Below are 22548 nucleotides of genomic sequence, written 5' to 3'. Positions count from 1 at the left end.
TGCTGCGGCGAGATATCGGTACACCAGTAAAAGCTTGGTACAAATGAATCCCCACAGTGCGTGGGAACCGAATATTTTTTTTAATCTGGTGAGCTAATATTATATGTTTTTTTACGTCTTATAATTAATATGTTGCCGGGTGTCAAACAAAAAAAATAGCGTGTCGAGTCGGGTTTGGCTTCAACACGCTATGATTTCGTTCTGGTTCATGTCCGGTTCGGATAAATAAAAATGTATAACGGTTCGCAACACTGAACCGGTTCGCAAACTGATTTGGCGCAGTCTTTTATCGTGTCCCATCGTGACATGCTGCATAGTACTATTGACTTTCCCGCATGGCACATGAGCACGTTTCATGCAGAGACGGCAAAAATTTACGAATAGATTACGCAGACAAGCCTGAATATTTATGTACTTATTTAAGACAGTGATGAAATAAGGAAATTTGCAAACGCAATTTGGAATCGGCTAACGCTAGCCAGGGGTAATTGGAGATCGCAGGGAGAGGCCTTCGTCGTGCAGTGTACATAAATATAGGCTGATGATGATGATTATGAATTACAATCGCTGCGTCAGCGTAAAGTCTGCGTAGCTTCAACCCTCGTTACTTTGACAGCAGCAGGCTCACTTAATTTTTGGTTCAGGTCCTTACTACAGGACTGGTGGTGAGCTAACTTGGCATGTCATCTACAGTACCCAAGACAGCGCAAATTCACACTGAATTCCCGAAAATCCAACTTAGCACGTCTTGTCTGCAGCATAGAAAGAAACCAGCACAAGGCGTTTCGCTCAGTATTCTGCTTTTTTTAAAGCAGGTGAGGACAGTGATGCTTCTGAACGATGGACGAAGACTGTTCGGGCTGCACCATACGTCGATATTTTTTTTTGTTGAGAGTTCTTTATTGTGGCTAATAGTAAGGTTACGAATGGAGATTATACAAACATACAGAGTCAACAGAATGTACAGGGGACCTCCCGTTAAAAATGAGTAAGTAATGTAAATACAAAGCAGCTATATGCAAGCATACAAAACACCGTATTAAATAAGTCACTAGTTAACATCGTAAACTATTTTAATAACACAAAGCAGTTATTACTAAAACGGCAATCATGAAATGATTACGTTGAGTGCAAAAATTTACGGAGGCTTGATTTGAATGTGTAAAAATGAAAGATTATCTTAATATGACAGGGTAATAAGTTCCAAAGTTGTGTGGCCGCAAAATTAGTAGTAAATTTACCATAATTAGTTCTAGGTTCTAGTCATAGACAGCTGTTGGTAGAAGCGAATCGGGTAGATGTGGAGTGAAGATATTGGCTGTTCGTAATTATCGTGAACGGGAGCTTTCCGTTCGCAGATTTATGGACAAGTATTCCAAGTGAGTATTTATTTTGTTTCTGTACTGATAAAATGCCATTAGAACTGAGCAATTCAGATGCTTCTGATGTGTAGCTGCTACGTGTGATGATGCGAATAGCTTGATTTTGGGTATGCTGCAGTGGCGATAAGTGAGCTGGATACGTCTTTCCCCATGATGATATGCAATAATTAATATACGTATGAATGAAAGCGTAGTAAAGACAGATGACTGTCTTCAGATTAAAGACATTGCGAACTTTAATTAATATTCTAATTTCATAAGCTGCCTTCGTCGTTAAGGATAAAACAGCTCATCAAATGTTAGGTGTTTAATGTGACGCCAAGAAACACTACACTGTCGGTAGGATAAAGTATAACGGAAGCAAAGGTTAGCGATGGAGACCCCGAGATAAGCTTTTGCTCAGCTGAAAAAATGAAGAAGCTAGATTTTGCAGTATTAATGCGTATTCCGTTTAGTCGGCACCAAGGTACAATGTTTGCTGCGTGGTGGTTAAGCTTGCACATTAATAAATCAAGGCTTTTGTCTGAGAATATAGTGGTGTCGTCGGCGTAAAGGATACATTCAGATGACTTTAGGCACTGTGAGAGGTCATTAATATATATTAAAAACAAGAGAGGTCCTAATATAGATCCTTGCGGCACACCAATGTTAGTTGTTTCAGGGTGTGAGTAAGTACTGGATATTGATACAGTGTACTCTCTATCGCCCAAATAGTTCCGTAATAATCGCAATGACTGACCAGTTATACCAATAGAATCCAATTCAGCAAAAAGTATGTTATGAACAAGTGAGTCGAACGCTTCAGAAAGATCAATAAATACTGCACCAGCAAAATTGCCAGTGTCAATTGCCTGCCAAATCTTATCTGTTAGAAATAATAATGCTAAATCAGCTGAGTATCCCTCCCGAAAGCCAAATTGATTTGATGACAGGACATGAAATTTGGCAAATAACTTGATAAGCGCATTACGATTAGTTTTTGGACAATTTTACTAAAGAACGAAAGTATGGCAATAGGGCGGTAGTTAGATGTTAGACGTTTATCTCCCTTCTTGAAAACAGGGAATATTTTGGCCTTTTTCAAATAACTTGGAAAAATTCCGGTCTTAAAGATAAGGTTGACTATGTGGCAAAATATTCGGGATATTAAGCACACTATCATCTTTAAGAGAGGTGGGCTGAAGTTATCAAGACCCGGCCCTGTGTTTTGTAGATTCGAAATGACTGCGATTATTTCTTCAGGCGTTGCGGGATGAAGGAAAAAGCTATGAGGCACATGGGCGTAATTCATGGTAAATGGATCATCACACCCTTGATTATCTGCACGTGCGTACCTGCACGTGTGCGTAGTCTAGCACTGGCCAAGGGCGAACAAAGAAGTCAAGAGCACACACATTGTGCTCCACAAAAATATTCCACAACTCGAAGGGCGTTCTACTCTACCTGACTACTTAACATATGGTGCATTGAACCATGTCGTGTAACACAAGCAGATTTCGCGTGCCATTTATAGACGCGGTTACCGGTGACTTAGAAGGTGAAGGCATGCATTAGCGACATCATGTTATGATTACAGTAGCTCATGTCGCTGTACTTGTTGATATCCCACCACGAAAACGTCGTATTTTCATCTTTTTGTGTTTATCTAGTTTCAGAAACAACTTGACTTAACGGTCGAATTGAGAGCGTAAACAGTAATGTTGATTCCTCAAAGCCCGTGATATAACTGTTTAGCTACGGAACACATCTTGAAAGGTCGACTTCCGAAGTGCAAGCGTCTCTGCCGAGGCGGCCGTATTGAACAGCACATACACATCGTCTATCCCTATTCTCACAAATAACTCGTCGTGTGTCGTAACAATCTTCTAGTAGGGTGCGCCGATCGAAGCTGTCATTACTTTTAATGATAATTGAAGCAACTATTGAGGACCAGTTATCCACTTATAGGCTTGAAACTTTTCGTGCCGAACCGGCAACGGTCATTTTTTTCGGTTCAGGTTCGGTTCGCGTTCAGGCACAATCGCAAAATATTGGTTCGGCATCGGTTCGACATCCTGATATGTTGCTGCTTTAAGGAATATTCCGTTTCTTAATTACGTTATTGAAATTGTCGATAGATCATGCAGTCTTTCGTACCGGTCGTAAGAGCATTCTAGAAAGGTTAAGCAGTGTATGCACAACGGTACGCCAGCGTGTAGTATGTTTCGCTGATACCAGAGTCCTTCCATGTTCTATGTGCAGAGCCGTTACATGGAAGGACTCTGCTGGTACCCACACAACTCATTTATTTTTGTTGTCTAAGTGGTACATCAGCAGTACTCTCAAGTTATACAACAGATATTATTGTCGTTCAGATAAGCCACTTTGAAAAAAACTGAGATCACTAACTTTATTGAGTGCCATAAGACGCGCCTCTCAGTGGCTGCAAAAGCAGACTAGAGATGGTGGAGCAGATTTGTGTGTACAAAATTATCCAGCTGGATGAATACATACGACACAAAGCAATAGAAGTCCTGCGTGTCTTTATTTATCTCCGAGGCAGACTGTCTTGCAGATCTGCAAGAACGTATGCAACGCCGGCCCACAGAGCGGTGCAGAGGTCTAGAATAATCGGGTCTTGAACAGTCATGGTGTCCCCATCCGTGTGGTGGAAATAGAAGTATTTCCTATTGTCCGTCGTAAGTGACGCGACCGGAAAACCTGCCGAGATCCACTGCTCGAGATCTGGTGCATCTGCCCCAATCCTGAGTTCGGTAGCGTTTATGTCGCTGAAAAGGCTGAGCACTTCCGCAATCACACATTTTGCCTGTTCACTGTGTCCGCTAAATGCGAGCCCCATCGGCTTGAACGTGCCCATATCGGACTCCATGGCGATGTTTACGCGCTCCTTCCTTTCGTCCCCATGATCCTTGAAGTACTGCGCAGCACCTATTAACTCCATCTCTTCCGCTGTCCATAAGACAGAGCGGACAGTGCGACGTGGTCGCAACCCAAGCTGACGGAGCACGTCCAGCGCCCGCCAAGATATGAACGCACCTCCGCCGTCATCCATGGCGCCTTGACCAACGTCCCAGGAGTCGATGTGGCCACCGACGATGACGACCTGTGTTTCGAAATCCTAATTCAAATACGCAGAAATTGCAACATTATGCCGCACTTGCGCTGACGCGTTACTTTATTACAACAGTATCATTCGAGTGAGAAGCTAGCCGTAACTTTTCCTTTCACGTTATTAAAGTATCATTACCTTCTTGCGACAATGTGGGAATCCAATACTGGGACAACCGCTTTGGTGACACCGTTTTTCGAACAGTGCAGAGCAATTGCAGAGATGGGCAATGCAATATTTATGTGCTATTATACATATGTCAGTAGTAGCGAGCCCCTAATGAATGCTTTTCTAGTTGGTTTGTTTGCCACGATCTGCGAAGAAATTACGGCTCTAAAATAAAATTTTGAAACACTGCGTTTTGAGGTCTGTAGGTTCCTTTATGGCCTACTCTAAAAGCGTAGAGAGAGGAACATCGACGGTACGTCAAGTTGGCGAAGAAAATTTTCCTAAATTGAGTTCGCCGATCAATGCAAATTTATGCGCCCTTCGGGGGCTGGGCTTCTAATTTATTCGATCACTGCAAATATCACAAAGGTCACTGCGCACCGACACTTTAAAATCAAGGCTATGCGCCCAGGCTTCGCAGGTATTCAGCTATTTCGCCAATTCGGTGTCCCATAAGATCCTGTGGCCGACCTTGTAAAAGTGGGTAGTTTAATGAAAACGGCACCAGGAGGCGGAAGCTGACCAGACTGAAGTGCAACCACTACCATTTAAAACGTTGTTGGAGGTACCTGCGCCACACAGAGCTAGACGAGTGGCTTCAGTAGTGGAGCTACGTAATAACATACCAAAGCACTTCTTCTCTTCTTCTCGTCATCATTCTCCATTATACTTCTGTTCCCCATCAATTTTTTCCATTACAAAGTAGCAGGCTAGTGTGCCGAGTTCTGTGTAATTCCTGTATATAAAAAATATCTCTCTTGAAGACAGACATGTGTCGGAAATGATGCTTAAATTGTCAAATATATCGTTATGTTGATTTGAGTTTCCAAAACAGTTTGAGTTCAGTCACCTGAGTTTACAGATCATTTGCCAAGGAGGAACAAACTTTTATTTAAACCAGCAGTTTAACTGACTGGTCCTAGGCCTCCCACGTGGGGACATCGAGGTCTTGCCTCTTCGCCGCCTCGCAGGCTTGCTGGGTAGCCCAGAGTTGGTCGTCGAGTTGGGAGCTGCGCAGGGCGGCGTGCCATCTCGACGAGAGGGTCACGGTATTATTTGTCGGATATTGGTTTTTACATTCCCATAGCATGTGGGGAAGCGATGCTGCCTCAGTCTTACAGACCTTGCAAATGTTACTAGGGTAGGTGTCCGGGTAGATCCTGTGGTAACGTGTTAGTGAGGGGTACGTGTTTGTCTGTAACAGGCGAAGGGTGGTTGCCTGTGCTCTGTTTAGCTTGTGATGAGGGATGGGGAAGGTTCTTCTTTCGAGATAGAATGATTTCGTGAGGTCGTTGTAGCTGGTGAGGCGATCGCGTTCCGCGGGTGCACCTGCGCTGTCTCCGGCACGGTTGACAAGGCCTCGTGCTACGGAGTGAGCGACCTCGTTGAGGTTGGTGAGGTGCGGATGTACGTCACCAGCGTGCGCTGGGAACCAGACGAGAGTGATTTGCTTCTCAAGTGAGTGAGGGGCTTGGTTTAGGATGTGTAGCGCTTGTTTTGAAATACGACCTTTGATGTAATTGCGGATTGCCGTGCGGGAATCGCTCACGGTGGTATGGCAGTGCGGATCAAGGGTGGCCAGGGCGATGGCCACTTCCACGGCCGTCTCGGCGTTTTGGGTTACGATGCTGGCGGCATGTTTGAGCGAGCCGCTTACTGTGGTAGCCGCGGCGAAGCGGTGCCCGTCTTGATATTCAGCTGCGTCGACGAAGGTGACGCCCGTGGTGTCGCCATAGGCTTTAATGAGGGCACGTGTATTTTATTTTCGTATAGATTTAATTCGTCACGTCGCTTTGGATGTGCGGAGATAATGAGTTTTTCACTAGTCGCCCGTCTATATCTTGCGCACATTTTATTTTTTTTCATGTAAAATACTTTGTTCCCCTGCGCACGTGTTGTTTGACCGAACCTTCAGTTTATCGCAAAATTTGCATGCAGTAAAGCACTTATATTGTTTATCTACGGCGTTCGGCTAAATATAAAACACCACATGGAAGGGAGTGCTATGACTTTAAATCTCAAGTTAGTTTTGGTATTCCTAGGCAAATATCTGTGAGCAAATTCATGTAACTCATTCACCCGTTGCAGGGAGAACGAGGCCACTAGTTTTACCCGCGAGATATTGAAGAAATGCACGAAAAGTGAGAACTCCTACTTAGGAACGTGTCAGACAGTTGACCTCCTGATGACGGAACTGGCTTGTCATTAGCACAATAGTTAACGGTGCTGCAAGGAATCACTGCGATGGTCGACGATGGTTAGTGCAATAATTCCCGCGTATAGGGACCCTGCTACACTCAGAAATGAGCTGGCGTCATACTATTTATGGTCATTTTAATAATCTGGTGATACTGGAAGCACTATTACATTTAGATGAGCGTCACTGCCTGCACGAACGGCGATTATTTTACATTTAAGCTGGCCGAAGAGTTAATATGGCCGACGGTGATTCAAGGCTCATTCCACAATGGCTTTCGTGGAGGCATAACTACATGTATGTAGGCGTAACGTCCCCTTACCGTTGCAATGGGAATGCCCTGATTAGAAGGCTTCTGACGATGAGGTAACATGAGACGGCGGCAAGACGCCTTCTGAGGCCACTATGAGAATGGCCATTACCTTTATGTTTCCTTCTTGTGCCCTATGTGACCTTTCTGTTTGCTTGTCCTTTATGTGAACTTCAAGAAACATACTTTGTGTGTCCGGCATCTTTACTCATCTTTTCGTATGACTCGAGGAAGCACACTTAATCTTTCCTGTAGCATGTGTCTATTGTAATTACGGCAGGATGTTAACTATCTTTTCACTCTATGTTACCTGGCTACGCACTCCCTGGCTGTGCATATCCAGGTAACGTAGAGTGCGCACAGTGATTATCTATTAAAACAAGCTACAGATAGATCATCTACCTGCAAGATGTATTAACTACTGGCGTATTGAGGTAAAAAGAATGAGGGAGCTCTGCAATTACAGACCATAGTCTTGTTAAGAGACATTTCCGCTACTACTCGACGCAAATTATACATTAAAGTTTGCTCACTAGCAAATGTAGCTCTTGCGGTTGCAGCTAAAAGTGCATTTCTTTTCAAAACTGCGTGCCAGTGCTGTGTTCAAATTAGCAGAGGTAGAACTACGGCAGCGCGGATCCCGTAAATGCTTGCTTGGGCGCACAACTGAATAATTTATAATTGTCAGCTTACTGAGTAGTGAAACTTGTGTACGGAGCATGGCCGCATTTGTTTGTGTACGCGGGCATGCAAGCAGTACGCATGTTTCACTTCGGCCGAAGCTCCAGCTGCCGTAGCAAATCAGCCATCACCACATTTCGCCGTCTTTATTCCTTACGCTATGAGTAAATATGGTTCTACCAATTCAAGAGGAGGTCACATTTTCTCTAAAACACTACACTTGGCGCCATAAGAAGCGTTTATATGGGCAGTGATCACGAATTCGGACTCGGTGGGTCTCGTAGCTGCCCGTTGGCCGTCCGCCATTGCAACCAGATTTATCTGCACGGAATATGCGCTGATTGGCTTGTGTCCACCACCAAAGTTCGCACATGGTTCGCCTAAAGTCTCTGTATATGCTTTATAGAAAAGACAGCACACATAGGCATATTGAACTCATTAAACGTTGTTTAAATACGAGCTTTCCTTGCAGCTACGGCTTCCTCAGTGTAACAATATTAAATCTCGAAGGCCGTGCTTTTGCAAACTGCATTCTGTAGAAGCGAAGATAGATCTCGGAAGCTACATTCACTTGTTAGCCGCCGTGCGGCACTGCCGCAGAGTGACGTCTATGCCCGGCGAAATTGCTGGATGTTATATTGAGGTAGGCCACGTTGTGTGGGCATGAGTGCTCGTTGCAGTAAGATGTTAATTTAATCATATTTTGGAAGTCCCTAGACAAAATGTTGTCCCTATCGTGTGTATTATTCATCACGATACCTCTGGATTCGTGTAATGCTATTATTTTGGCGTATGTTTCGTGTGAGACGCCACTGTTTAGAGTCCACTACAACGCCCGAGCTACCTTTGTTCTCGCCTGTCCACGTTCTCTGGTGAAAAACGTGGCACTGTGGCTTCGAATCATGGTGTGTGGAAGGATTTGTTGAATGTTGTGCTGTCGTGTGCTGGAGTGCATCGTTCATTTGACATTGTTTGCTCCGGAAAGAGCGTCGGTGCCGTGGTGCCTGCGAGATGAAGGAGCGTTCGATGACCGTATCTTGAAAGGTAAGCACGGCTCCCGCTTGCGCAACTGGTGTGTTAAATATTAGGTTGTGTGAAGATACAACGCGGACAGGTTCTCCTGAAGGTGGACTTCAAACTGAACTGTATCTATATACAGTTCACCCTAAAGTCCATCTTCGCGAGAGCCTCTCTGCATTGTTTGTGTTCTTGGATGTACTCGCGCAGTTTTCTTCCATATTGCACGGCAAATATATGCTAATATTGCAACAGCCAAGTTTCCTTTTAATCAAGACGTATCAATAAGACGCTGGCTTTTATTATAATTTTCATCTGTAGAACAGGATGGCAGCTGAGAAAATAAAATGGCGAAAAACAAGCAGTATCATGATGGGACGAATAGTAGACGAATGTAACGAAAGGCAACGTAGCATCCCACTCTTGATGGCCAGAGGAGACATACATAGAAAGCATGTCAGTTAGCGTCCGGTTGAAGCGCTCAGTCAAGCCATTGGTTTGCGGGTGGTAAGCCGTCGCAAATTTGTGTTTTGTTGTGCAGGAGCGAAGCAGGTCATCGATAACTCTGGAGAGACAGTAGCGGTCGCGGTCAGTGAGGAGTTCACATGGGGCTCCGCGATGTAAGATGACATCAAGTAGCAGGAAATCAGCGACGTCCGTAGCACAACTGGTAGGGAGAGCGCGTGTAATTGAGTATCGGGTGGTGCGGTCTGTAGGAACTGCAGTCAATTTGTTGTCAGAAGTAGATTCTGGGAAAGAACCGAGTAGGTCAAGGCCAACTTGGAAGAAGGGGTCAGATGGGACGTCAAGGGGCTGAAGGAGGCAAGCAGGAGGATTAGGTGGTTTCTTTCGGCGTTGGCAGGGATCATAAGCAGCTACGTAGCGACGAACGGAGTGGTAAATACCGGACCAAAAGAAGCGACGCCGAACGCGATCGTAAGTCCGGGCAACTCCAAGGTGACCAGCAGTCGGGGCGTCATGTAGCTGGCCGAGAACGCTCAAGCGCAGATGTGTAGGAACGACGAGCAACAGTTCGCGTTCGTCTGGGTGGATGTTGTAGCGATATAATGTACCACCTTTAAGCATTAAGAGGCGAAGGAAAGGATCGCGCAAAGCGGAATCCAGCTTCTGAATAAACTCACTTAAAATGGGATCACGGCGCTGTTCATCCCGGATGTGGCTTAAAGCGGAGAGCGAGAGTACACATGCAGGCGCGTCATCGGAGGCCTCAGACGGATCCACGGGTTTGCGAGACCAACAGTCAGCGTCCCGGTGTAATCGGGCAGATTTATAATAAACAGAGTAATTGTATTCTTGAAGCCGAAGTGCCCAGCGACCAAGACGCCCGGTGGGATCCTTAAGCGACGAAAGCCAGCAAAGTGCGTGGTGATCGGCCGTGACGGTGAAATGGCTTTGCGAAAAAGAGAAAGGTTAGAAGAAAGTCGGTCGAGATTCGTTTCAAATGTAGGTGAAAATACAATAACGTCATCAAGATAACACAGGTAAATGGAACATTTAAAACCATGTAAGAGGGTTTCCATCATCCGTTCCAAGGTGGCCGGGGCGATGCATAAGCCGAAAGGCATGACTTTAAACTCATAAAGGCCGTCAGGGGTAACAAAAGCAGTCTTCTCATGGTCCATGTCATCAAGGGCGATCTGCCAGTACCCTGACCAAAGGTCGATTGAAGAAAAATACGTGGTGCCATGAAGGCAATCCAGGGCGTCGTCTATGCGTGGGAGCGCGTACACGTCTTTTTTGATGATCTTGTTGAGATGCCCGTAGTCCAAGAAAAAGCGCCAACTGTCATCTTTCTTTTTAACAAGGACCACAGGAAAAGCCCAAGGGCTGCAGGACGGTTCGATTATATCTTTGGTGAGCATCTTGTCGATTGCCTTTTGAATGATGCGGCGCTCAGCTGGAGAGACGCGGTATGGCCTTCGCTGGATCGGATGGGCATCGCCAGTGTTTATGCGTTGCTTGACAGCGCAGGTTTGACCCAGAGGATTGTCGCAAAGGCCAAAGACGTAACTATAAAAGAAGAAGGGGCGAAGGAGATTGTCAGCGTGATGGGGCGAAATGTCTGGAGCGATCATTTTATTCAGGTCGGAAAGAGAGAGTTCTGGTGAAGAAGACGGGATATCGGTGGTGTGTGAGCGACCAGCATCAGGAGGAGACAAGGTCGAGATAACGTAGTCGCAGGAGGGCGTCAGCATAGCGAGTGAAATGGCCTGTGGGAGCACTTTTGAACACAGTCCGAAACTGATCACAGGAAGACAAGATTGTCCCGTATAGTTATAACAGTGTGAGGCAAACCAACACTGTGCGTCAACAGAACGACGGTGATGGGAGCGATCACATAGTCACCGTCGGGTAGTGGTGGAGAGGGCGCCACAGCAACACAAGTCACGGCTAGCGGCGGCAAACGGACGTGCTCAGCAGAGCAGAACCGACTCTTCATTACTGCGGGTTGATCAATTATACTCGGTAGGTCAAGCTGTACAGTGCCAGCGGAACAATCGATGGGGGCGGAGTGGACGGACAAAAAGTCAAAACCGAAGATGACGTCCTGGAACAGCAGACAAGGACGGTGAACAAAACAGAAGTTCGACGGCCGCCAACTATGACACGTGCGGTACAAAGGCCAGCTACGGGAGACCTACCACCGTCGGCCACACTTGCAACACGTGATGGTGCATGGGCCATAACTTTCTTCGACTGCTGGTGGAGGTGAGAGCTCATAACAGAAATACGTGCGCCGGTGTCAATGAAAGCTGTAACAGGTAGGTCATCCACTTCGAAGTCAGTCAGGTTCTGATTGGTAGGGAGCGTCAAGAGAGGAATTGAAGGGCAGGTCAGAATAGCAGCGTCACCTCCAGGAGCTGCAGCTGTCCGTTTCCCGAAGGAAAACGCCGGTAGTAAGATGGGGACGGGGAACGGTGTGGTGGAGGTGACCGAGATGGTCGGCGTCGTGGTGAGGGCGAGCGGCTGTAATGGGCGGAGTTAGTAGTGGTTTCGGCAGATGTTTCTTGGTCAGGTTGGCTTGGTACCTGGTGCTGACTTCGGCGTGGATAGCGGAAGCTGGAAAGGCTGGGTCGAGAAGACGAGGGCCAAGGACTTCGGCAATATCGTGAAATATGTCCAACACGCCCACGTTCAAAGCAAATTGGCTTGTCGTCAGGCATCCGCCACGCATTTGGATCGCGATAATTTGGAGTGGGATAATGGCGTTGGAGAGGGTTGAAGGTGGCGGAAGGGTAAGTGTCAGGGTGGTGCACAGAGCAGACGGTTTGAAGGCCCACGTTTGCCAGTTCTTCATGAACAACGCATTTTATAAGGGCTTTTGTAGGTTGGGGATCACTGGGCTCTCCTCGCAATAAATGTGCGGGCGATGCGGCTTCAATTTCGTGTCGAACGATCCTGGTGATAGTCTCCGATGTTGAAGGTTGAGTCAGCATACGAACGTCCTCACACGTCGATGTCGCATCCGTGTTTGGAAGGCGGGCGAATTGGTGGGCGATACGTCGGCTTTTAGCATCTTCGAAACGTCGGCATTCAGTAATAATCTCATTGACTGTCGAAGAGTTTTTAAACACGATCAAGTTAAAGGCATCGTCCGCGATCCCTTTCAGTACGTGCGCGACCTTATCGGCTTCTGTCATCTTGGCGTCAACCTTCCGGCAAAGGGCCAGCACATCCTGAATGTACGTCAAGTACAACTCGGTGGACGTGTGCACACGCGAGGCAAGTTCTTGCTTGGCGGCACGCTGGCAGCCTGCAGGTTGGCCAAACAACTCGTGAAGTTTAGTGTCATATACGCTCCTGCTTGTGAGCTCCGCTTCGTCGTTATCGAACCAGGTCTTCGTGGTTCCCTATCGATAGAATATGACATTCGCTTTCGCCAACATCATGGTAGGGTCACACCAGTAATGGGCGCTTACGCATTCATAGAGTCGAATCTAGTTATCGACGTCGTCGCCAGCAGTGCCGGAAAAGGTCACAGGGTCACGGGGTGGAGCCAGGATGACGGTTGGCATGGCGGTCGCCGCTGACGCAGTTTCGCCGCCGGTAGACATGCATGGAGTGGCAACTTGGGGGCCGCTGCGGAGCTCCGTCTTGCGTTATACCCCCAGCACTTCCACCAAGATGTTACGGGGAGGCAAACACAACAGGTAAACGTATTTACATTATATTTACAAGGCGATCGAGCGTTCAACCATATGGCCGAGAGCACGCGCCAGATCGTCAGCGTCTTCTTTATCGACGCTCCTCTTGGAGAACGGTACCGTGAAATTATGCTTAAGGATTCCTTCATAATCGATTGCTCTTTTGGTTTCCAACATATTTAGGTTTTGGTGATATTCCTGGTAGTATGATGTTTGGTGCAGATTGTTTTCAGTCTGAATTGTACAATATAGCAGTGTGACCACTTCAGATATATCTACCAGACGTCTGCACAAATATACAAAGATTGATGTAACTTTATGTGTCAGGTTATTTTGGCAATTCCACTTAACACTGTAAATCACACGCTTGCAGTTTCACATCGCAATAAATTAAACATTTCTTAATGTTAAAGGCTATGCGGATTCTGGAGGCATCCCTACACCCTGTAGAAACCTGCTGCACTGCTACACAATGGACCGCAGAATGATGCACATGACCTGCTTGCTTTTACACGGTGCGCACAAAACTCTCGTTGCACTGTGAGTTGCAGGATATGTTTGTGTAATATGCAATCATATAACTGTGTGTGCCATTTTCAGGATTTGTTTTAACAAATCACATGCGCTGTCATCTGGATCGCCCTCACATGAGTGAGTTTAAATAAAGTAGTCTGCTCTGGCTCTGAGATAAATATAAACGGGACTTGAGTAACTATACAATAGATACTCCGTACAGACTGTATATTAGTCTACACATATTATTATCTTAAGAACATCGTTGAAAAGCAGGCGGTGTCAGACAAATACCTTTTTGTCTTTTTGTGAGCTAGTCTAGAAAAGCAGGAGGCTTTGGTTACTTGTATTATTATGCAGTCTTGTGGAGTTCACTCCTCACACTATTACTTGCACGCCTATATTCTTCCTTCTAATTTGTCCTAGTTATGTAGTGCATATAACAAGTACATATAGTTATGTACTTGATCTCCTAAAAAATGCCAGCATGAAAACAGCAAAATTTGTTGCTCTATTAGGTAGCAGTAAAATTCCTAGTTACAGTCATCATCATCATCAGTCTATATTTATGTCCACTGCAGGAAGAAGGCCTCTCCCTGTGATCTCCAATTACCCCCTGCTTGCGCTAGCTAATTCCAGCTTGCGCCTGCAAATTTCCTAACTTCATCACTCAAGCTAGTTTTCTGCCGTCCTTGACGGCGCTTTCCTTCTCTTGCTATCCATTCTGTAACACTAATGGTCCACCGGTTATCCATCCTACGCATTACATGGCCTGCCCAGCTCCTCTTTTTACACTTAATGTCAACTAGAATATCGGCTATCGCCGTTTGTTCTCTGATCCACACCACTCTCTTCCTGTCTCTTAACGTTAGGCCTAATATTTTTCGTTACATCGCTCTTTGTGCGGTCCTTAGCTTGTTCTTGAGCTTCTTTGTTAACCTCCAAGTTTCTGCCCTATATGTTAGTACCGGTAGAATGCAATTATTTTGCAGTTTTCTTTTCAAAAACAGTGGTAATTAAGCATTGATGTCGCCCATTACTGCAGTATACTGAGTTTGCACCTTTCTCATTGCTAATTCAACATCTTCATATAACTGTTCTATTTCTTCATCATCGTGACTGGTGGTTGGGGCGTAGGCTTGTACTACCTTTATTCTATACTTCCTATTAAGCTTTATTACGACGACTGCTACCCTCCCACTAATGCTGTAGAATTCATAAATGTTGCCCGCTTGGGACTCTTGGACTAGAAATCCTACTCGGAATTCTCTCTTATCTGGAAGACCTCTGTAGCAGAGAACGTGGTCGTTAGTCAGTACTGTATAAGCCTCACCAGTTCTTATAACCTCACTAAGGCTAATAATATTCCAGGCAAAACCTGATAATTCTTCAAATAACCCTGCTAAACTAGCCTCGCTCGACAGGGTGCGAGTGTTGAACGTTGCCAGGTTCAGTTTCCAGCGGCGGCCTGTGATGCTTCCTAATTTGATTGGACCTTGACTAGGTTGCACTTTGACTAGTCACAGTATGAGAGTTGAATTCTTCAAGCAAACTACAAACCATTAACCTTTTAATGTGACAAGTTCGATGTGTGTGCCAGGTGGTGGTGGGCTTCAAGCTGCAAGCTGGTCTCCTTTATATGCCACAGAAATGTGAGGTGGTGATAGGTATAGCAAATTGTTAAATCATGACAGTCAGCCTAGCAGAGTATTTGCAAGCCGCACCATTGCAGCATAGCTGAGTGCTATGCTGCCTGTGCGGCTATGCTAGCGTGTCAAATGTTGATAAAACCAAAACAACTCGCCAAGCGAATAGAACCTTTTCATGTTTGTGAAGCAGACGCTGCTTTCAGCTTGTTGTTGTAGGCACACATAGACAGTATGTTTGCCTGCCACCTTTCGTGGCATGCTGAAGGTAGTAAAAAGTTTTGCTAAGGATTCAGTAGTGTGCACACCTGCAGCCCGCAACTGACAATAAAAGAAATTTGTAATAACTACAAAAAATTCGAGGAAAGATGAATAGTGCGCAGGATATTATTACACATTTATATTCTGTATTAGAATGTGCGCGCGAATAACTTCTGAGCACAACACCTTATGGCGTAGACGACAGTGTGGTGAGATGGCAGGCCTGCGATATATGCAAGCTTTCATATTAAATACGTGCAAGTTCTTGCTCAGCATAGCGAGGACCTCAACTTTAGTAACCTTTATGCCATCAGGTAACTCAAGAAGGCTTATTGGCCAGTTTCCTGCTGCTAAAGTTCATGTAATACTTAGCAGCTGCTGCATAAATGTTTAATATAATTTGTGAGCAGTTGATACCTGACTAAGTCTGTTTCAAAGAAAAATTAGTTTAAGGCTTCAGTGTTGTCCTGATGTTTTGTTTATGAACTATCCTTTTGACTTCTGCTGGTTTCTTACCTGTTTGCATATAGGCCAAACTGTTCTTGCCTATGTGAAATTTACTGCATGAGTGAAAATGTTTCGCCTTTGTTTTGTTTTTCAGGTGACCTGTGAGCTCTCATCCAAGCACCACATTCCAGATGTCTGCTGTGAGCCGATGGGGCATATCGTAGTAACACGCAGATAGTCCAATAAACTGCTTGTAGTTTCAGAGAAACCTTTGCAAAGTATAGCCAAACTTTCTTTAAAAAGTGCAAGTCCTTATACACCTGACATCTTTCCATCCAAACATTACTCTTTATATTTGTGGGAGTAACATCTAGAACAACATCAACACTACAGTGAGGAAGGTGCAAGTTGTATTGCAATTGCTATATTATAGTAAAATTATTACTATAGAAAAATTGTGCGCGAACTTCTGTGCCTTAATAGAGTTCCAATCAGTATGCTGCAACATGTAGGGTACAGTACCATTATAATAAAAAGCAATGGAAAACTCTAAAGCTTACAAAATGTGCATCAATATAAAATTGCCACAACTTGTAACTGCAGCGCGCACACGAGACAGCGCCTGTCTGTCACTTTCACCTTTTTGTCCTCGTTTCTCGTGTTCGCGCTTCAGTTACAAGATGAATAGATACCAACTCGCCCAACTTTCAGTACTTTTGCAATTGCCACATGTAACTCTTCATCTATGCTTGTCTACATAAAATACAGAGTCTTACCAATAGGAACACATAAAGGGTGCATAAAGGTGAGACACATGATGGAAACAGAAAAACAGATGCCAAATTTCATCATCTAGGATAGATAAAGGACAGACAGATGAAGGAATCATAAAAGGATTGGCCAAATTTCAACATCTAGGATAACATCAACAGTAACATCAACGATACATCAAGGACCGAGACATGCAGGAAACAAAAGCAGTGGCCAAATTTCAACATGTAGGAAACATAAATGATGTTTCGTCGAGTGATCTCCGCGAAACATACAGTATACATAAAGGACATAACCATTTTCATAAGGGATATCCTAACAGGTATATCCTAACTGGGAATTGCCAAAACAAAATAAAAAGCTGACACGATTACGAGCCGTTACGCTTCACAGACACCAAAGCACCAAAGTTATTTTCAGCTTCAAGCAAAGATCTAAGTTCATAAAGTTGCGGGAGCTTACCTCACGAGGTTTTTCTCTGCCTTTTATTTCGGCTACTGTATTTCTGGAAGTAACTGCAGGTAGATCCTTGTTGCGCATGATGAGCTTGACGACGGCGGTTACTCCTGAGTGAGGCCCGAACATTGAGAAATTTACAGGGAGAAGACCACGGTTAGCACCCAAAATGCTCGTTCAATCACCCTGCGGCTGTACATCGTCACAGCGGGCCCACGCTCGTATGTGCTGTAGGAAGCACTGGTATACTCTTAGAACACAGTGTTTCAAGGAAGCACACAGTGAAAGGATATATATTCTTCAGGATATTCTAGTTAAAAGAAGCAAAGTTGCCCCTGAAAGCGAAGTTCTTGCAGACATACGAATTTTTAAAAAGCAGTCGCCTTTGAATTATGCAGCTGAATAGGCTTAGGGTTTTTTACAGGTTGCTGGCCCATTATTTCTTTTAAGACGGAAAGCACAATCACAGCATGACCGGCAATTTCGCAGGGAAGTATGGGTTACTATTCAAAAGAATAAAACAGCCATATGCTCAACTTGTTTGAGCAGTACGCTTTGGTCGCATGTCGACTAACCGGAATCCGATGCACATTCTATGGCACCGAAGCCCGCTATCAGTTATTTTCGGTGGCATTATTTTCCGTGCATCACGGCCCCACCTAATTCCACGCTAGAGTAGTTGGTGTCTGTGTGTGAAAACCTTTTATTTACGAAAGTCCTGCGGCTCGACTATTTAAAGCCGAGGCGGGCCGCGCCCACGATTGCACCGTTAGGCCCAGCCGTTCAGCGACATCGTGGGCCCTTTGGACAGCCCATAGTTGATCTTGAAAAGATGAACTCTGTAGCATCTTCTTCCAATGGAGCCATTCTTCTTCAGGGTTGGTGAGAGTCGCAGGGCATCCCGCGAACATATGTCTGATCCCAATGATGCCATTGCACGCATGACAATCTTTCTTGACCTCCCTTTCTTGATAAATTTTATCAAGGTGTAACGGCGTGGGATAAGTTCCTGTTTGTAATAGTCGCAGTCAAACTGCCGGAGCCCTGTTGAGCTTTCAATGTGGCACTGGAAATTGTCTTCGTCCTGATAGTAGTGTTTAGTAATCTCGTTATATGTTAATAAATGCTCTCTAAATTGCCCGGCCTGGTGGTGGATGGCTCGCTTGTGACTGTCACGGCTAGCAAGTCCTCGTGCCAAGTCATGAGTAACCTCATTGAGGTTAGCCCGGGTCTCGTCCACTTCTATATGCGCAGGAAACCATTGGATTTCAGTTCTCATACTCATAGTGTTTTCAATAAGTTTAGCTGCAACCGCGGCCACGTAGCCTTTATCGAAACCCTTTGGAATCGCTGTAAATAAAAGCCCATTTATTGTTCCTGATGGCTAGAGCAATTGCCACTTGCTCCGCCACCATGGAATCTTTGGTAAATGCAGTGATGGCATCTTGTACCTTCCCTAGAATGTTTGCTGCAACGGCTGTATATGCCTCTTGCCCTTTCACCCAGGCACCATCTACGAAAGCCGCCTGTTGATTCTGCTGTTGTATCTCCCGCAAGAGTGCTTTAGCTCTTGCCTTTCTCCTTTTGATATGGTGCTCTAGATGCATGTTTCTAGGTAGGGGGGTGGTTCTAATCAGATCCCTAATCTTAGCTCGTAACTCCACTTCATCCTCCAGTGGGCGCCTTGACCTATTTCGCTCTGCCCCTATTGCCTGTAGTATATTCCTGCCGGCTCGTGTTTTTGTCAATCTTTCCTGTTGCGCTAGCTGCTGAGCCTCCGCAATTTCCTCTAATGTGTTGTGCACCCCTAGACTCATCAATCTCTCAGTTGCAGTGTTGATCGGTATCCCTACGGTAGCTTCAATGAACTTCCTAATCATCGTGTTAAGTTTGTTCAAGTTCTACCTGCGTCCATTTGAATACTCCAGCAACATAAGTGAAATGACAGAGAGCAAAAGCATTAATTAAGTAATAATAGAGTAGTTGGTAGCACCTCCGGTAAATAAATGTTGATGACTGTATAGTTCATAGATTCGTCAACAGCGAATTCAAATACCTGCGCAGCGGCATGAATTGCACTTTAATGCCTATCGTGTGATTGAATAAAAATTCCACTTATAGGGAAGCTTGAGCTTGAGGCCGACCATACTTTCGTAATTCAAATGCTTATAAAACGCAGAAATGGTTATATAAGACACCCGCGACCGATTTGAAATAAAATCGTCGAATTTAAACAAAGAGATACATTCTAGCAACATTAGGAAGCACTATTTAGATTAAGAACTTGGACTTTAAAAAAAAGCATGGTTCATCCCTCTTTCATAGGAATCGGCAGAAGCCGAATTTTAACGTGTTTTTACAGAAGCTGTTCCGTCTTTACTTTGTGAACTCACGATCTGCTGCAGCGAAAGGCGCACGATTTGCGGGTCGGCGACGATGTTGCAGGTTGGCTTGGCGTGTGGCGTTCTGCTGCCGAGTAGCTTCGGCGAACGTGCAATCGTTTTTTAAGCATGAAAAGCGTAGGCTTCCGTTAACGGCGACCTTCAAGTGACCTTGAGCAAAAAGCCCGAGCCATTATTCGAGGATTCAAACGTACTCAAAAGAGAACATCCGTGCATCGTTGCGAGAACAAAACGATATCATCCGGGCAACCGGTAAAAACTGAAGGAAATGCGGTCTCTGGCCCTCAACCCTTTGTACAGCGCCGCATTACATACGGTAGCTACTGTCCAAACAAGTTAAAAAAATATTCCTTCCGACTTCTTTCTAATTTTTGTTCACAATATCACTCAAGCTGTAACTTCTAGTACGCTGAAATTTCATTTGTAGTATCCAATAGCGACGTCAAAAGGCAGATAGAGGGCACTTCATTACACATGGTACACTTGATTGTCATCTTTTGGCGCTGAGACAGGCTTGCCTGTGCTCTTTTCAGCGCCAGCGGTCCGTAAGTTGGCCGCACGTTTGCATCTGACCACTTCGACGTGACAGAAAAAAGTTGCGACAGACGCTGAGAGCGCTACACTATTGGAAGAAGAAAAGCGGTAAAGGCAGTGGCACCAAAGGTAGCAACGGACGCCATATGGTAGACATTTCAAGCTTACATCTACTCTCGATTACGGGAGAGTGAGCATTTTTTTTTTGTCTGACTCCGCAGTGTCTTGCACAGCCAGTTGAGTTGCGACGTGCTCAGCTTCAGGAATACGAGTGGCAGAGTTCGCAGTGTGCGCCGCGAACGCACGAAGGCGTTCTGCTTCACGCTGGCGTGCCTCTCGCCGGACGAAAGCGCGATTCAACCGTCGACATCGATGCCTTTCTGCGCCGCTTAGTGCAGCAGTTTTCTTAGTTGGTATCATCCCAAGCGCAACATTAGGCGATCTGCAAGCACTGCTGGTGCATGTTGAAGCTGCACTCCGTATAGGCGACGAGGTGTCACAGGCTAATTGGACGCAAAAGACAGACAATGTGCGGTAACTGCGTCGTCACCTCAGCAGAAGGCCTGCACTGCCTGCACCGGGCTACACCGCGTTGGAGCCTCCGCTCCGCTGAGATTACGGCAGCGCTCACTGTCGGCACTCGTTAGCGTCATGATGCAGTACTTCGCTTCACCACTCCTAGATGGCTGTGCCAACCCTCTCAAGACACCGCATATTTTACGCGTTCGCGCCGACGTCACATCCGTTACAGGGCATTGACGGTGGACCACGGTATAAAACACCTTCGTGTTAAAATCCTTGCAAATCAGTAAATTAAAGAAATTAGAACCAGATTGTTTACAGATCCGCAATTCTGTAAAGCGAAACTCCCAATTCCAAACTTTAGGTATTTTTCAGAGCAGCATATGCATGATACATAAATCTTGTGAGGGGTACATATATTATCAGGTGCTGTTAACGCAATTGTGATATCGCTTTGCACTGCTGAGTTAGAGTTGTAAACTTGACAATGGAGCGTATATATATATATATATATATATATATATATATATATATATATATATTGTAGTGAAGAAGCGAGACGTTAGTGGATTCAGCGCTACTGGCTCGAAACGCTAGTGCGTCGAGCGCTCTCGCTCAGCAACGGCTCTCCTGCTGGGAAGCTGTGACTGCCCTGCCCGTCGACGTTGCGCTGCTTCGAGCTCTTCCAAATAAACACATTTAGAATATATATATATATATATATATATATATATATATACAACTTGTCACTTTTTTTCAACAATTGACAGTTTTATAACACATCTGCTGCGCAAGTCGCTAAATTTTATGCTTTCATTTTAAATGCACCAATTCTAATCAATATCCCTGCAGTGGTTGCTGAGCAAACGATTTCATCATTCCTGTGTACTTAATTGTAAGTCCTGAGCTAAAAGTTCCTCTTTACACCAATAATCGTGTACACGTCGCCATTACAAGGAAGCGTTTGTATGATAACAATTATGGGCCTTCACTAACCTTCATTCTTGACAACGCGACAGACTATAAATATTTGATTGCCTTTGTCACTGCTGGTTCAAGATGCAATTAGTGTGTCCCGCATATTTTCAAAATGCGATAAGGGGTGTGGGTGTTTTACGATGAAGCTTTAGCCCGTTAGTAAGAAACTTACCTTAAAGAACACATATTTCATCCATGTGTGATTATGAGAACACTTTTTGGGACCCTTAGATAGCTGAGCTCGTTGACAAACTTGAAATGATTAGAGAAAGGGACAGTCCGGCATGTCATTTGTAAATATGATAGGACGTTTAGTTTTGCGGAGAGAAAAAAAACAACATCAGATGAGCGTGGAAGACCACCGTTGAAATCTTAGAATAAACATTGACGTAAGGTTTATTACCAAGGCATCCTTAAAGAGTTGTACTTTAACTCGGAAAACATTTTTAGCGCCACCAGACGAGGACGGAAACAACACGAGGACAACACAATGCGCTAACTTCAACAAGTTTATTCACAGAAAAAAAAAACACAGGACACCTAAGTACTTCTTATGCGTTTTGAATGTGAAAGCATTAACGTCCAATTGAACACCGCTGAGCGGTCCTCCGAGTTATGAACTCCTCGCGGGCAAGCGAGCGCATTGAAACGCTTGGCCTGGCTTGGCACGTTAGGATTTAGCCTTAGCGAAGCGCAGTTATAACGCAGGGGCGAGCTTGCGCGGAAAAGGAACGCGCGGATAACACAGGGCCGCGATTTTGTAGCGATGCCTTATGACTTATTCTATACTAGTCTTATCATCCACCGCTCACGGCTGGCTGATCCCGTTGATAACGCGAGAGGACCGTCGCTCTGACCACTGACAAAGCGCGATAAGCGCGAAAAGGCATTATTACCGGAAAGGCACGGCTACAAGATACCGGCCCAAGCTTCCCAAAGCGAGAGTGACTTGGCGTCGTTCCGATGGCCTCTTCCCTCACGTAACACC

At 45.2% G+C, this 22548-nt stretch overlaps 1 protein-coding gene across 1 annotated transcript in view; it reads right to left on the bottom strand.

The window, feature by feature from the left end:
- Positions 1–3872: 3872 nt before the first annotated feature.
- LOC119444366 (carboxypeptidase Q) overlaps positions 3873–22548 on the bottom strand; it is a 34225-nt gene continuing 15549 nt past the window's right edge. Inside the window, 2 exon segments of the mRNA XM_037708773.2 lie at positions 3873–4485; positions 17131–17234. Coding sequence (XP_037564701.2) covers positions 3910–4485; positions 17131–17234 — 680 coding nt within the window. The 3' untranslated portion in view covers positions 3873–3909.

The sequence above is a fragment of the Dermacentor silvarum genome, chromosome 3, assembly GCF_013339745.2.
Source record: "Dermacentor silvarum isolate Dsil-2018 chromosome 3, BIME_Dsil_1.4, whole genome shotgun sequence".
In the NCBI taxonomy this organism is placed as follows: Eukaryota; Metazoa; Arthropoda; class Arachnida; order Ixodida; family Ixodidae; genus Dermacentor; species Dermacentor silvarum.
This window is presented reverse-complemented; position numbering and strand designations above follow the sequence as displayed.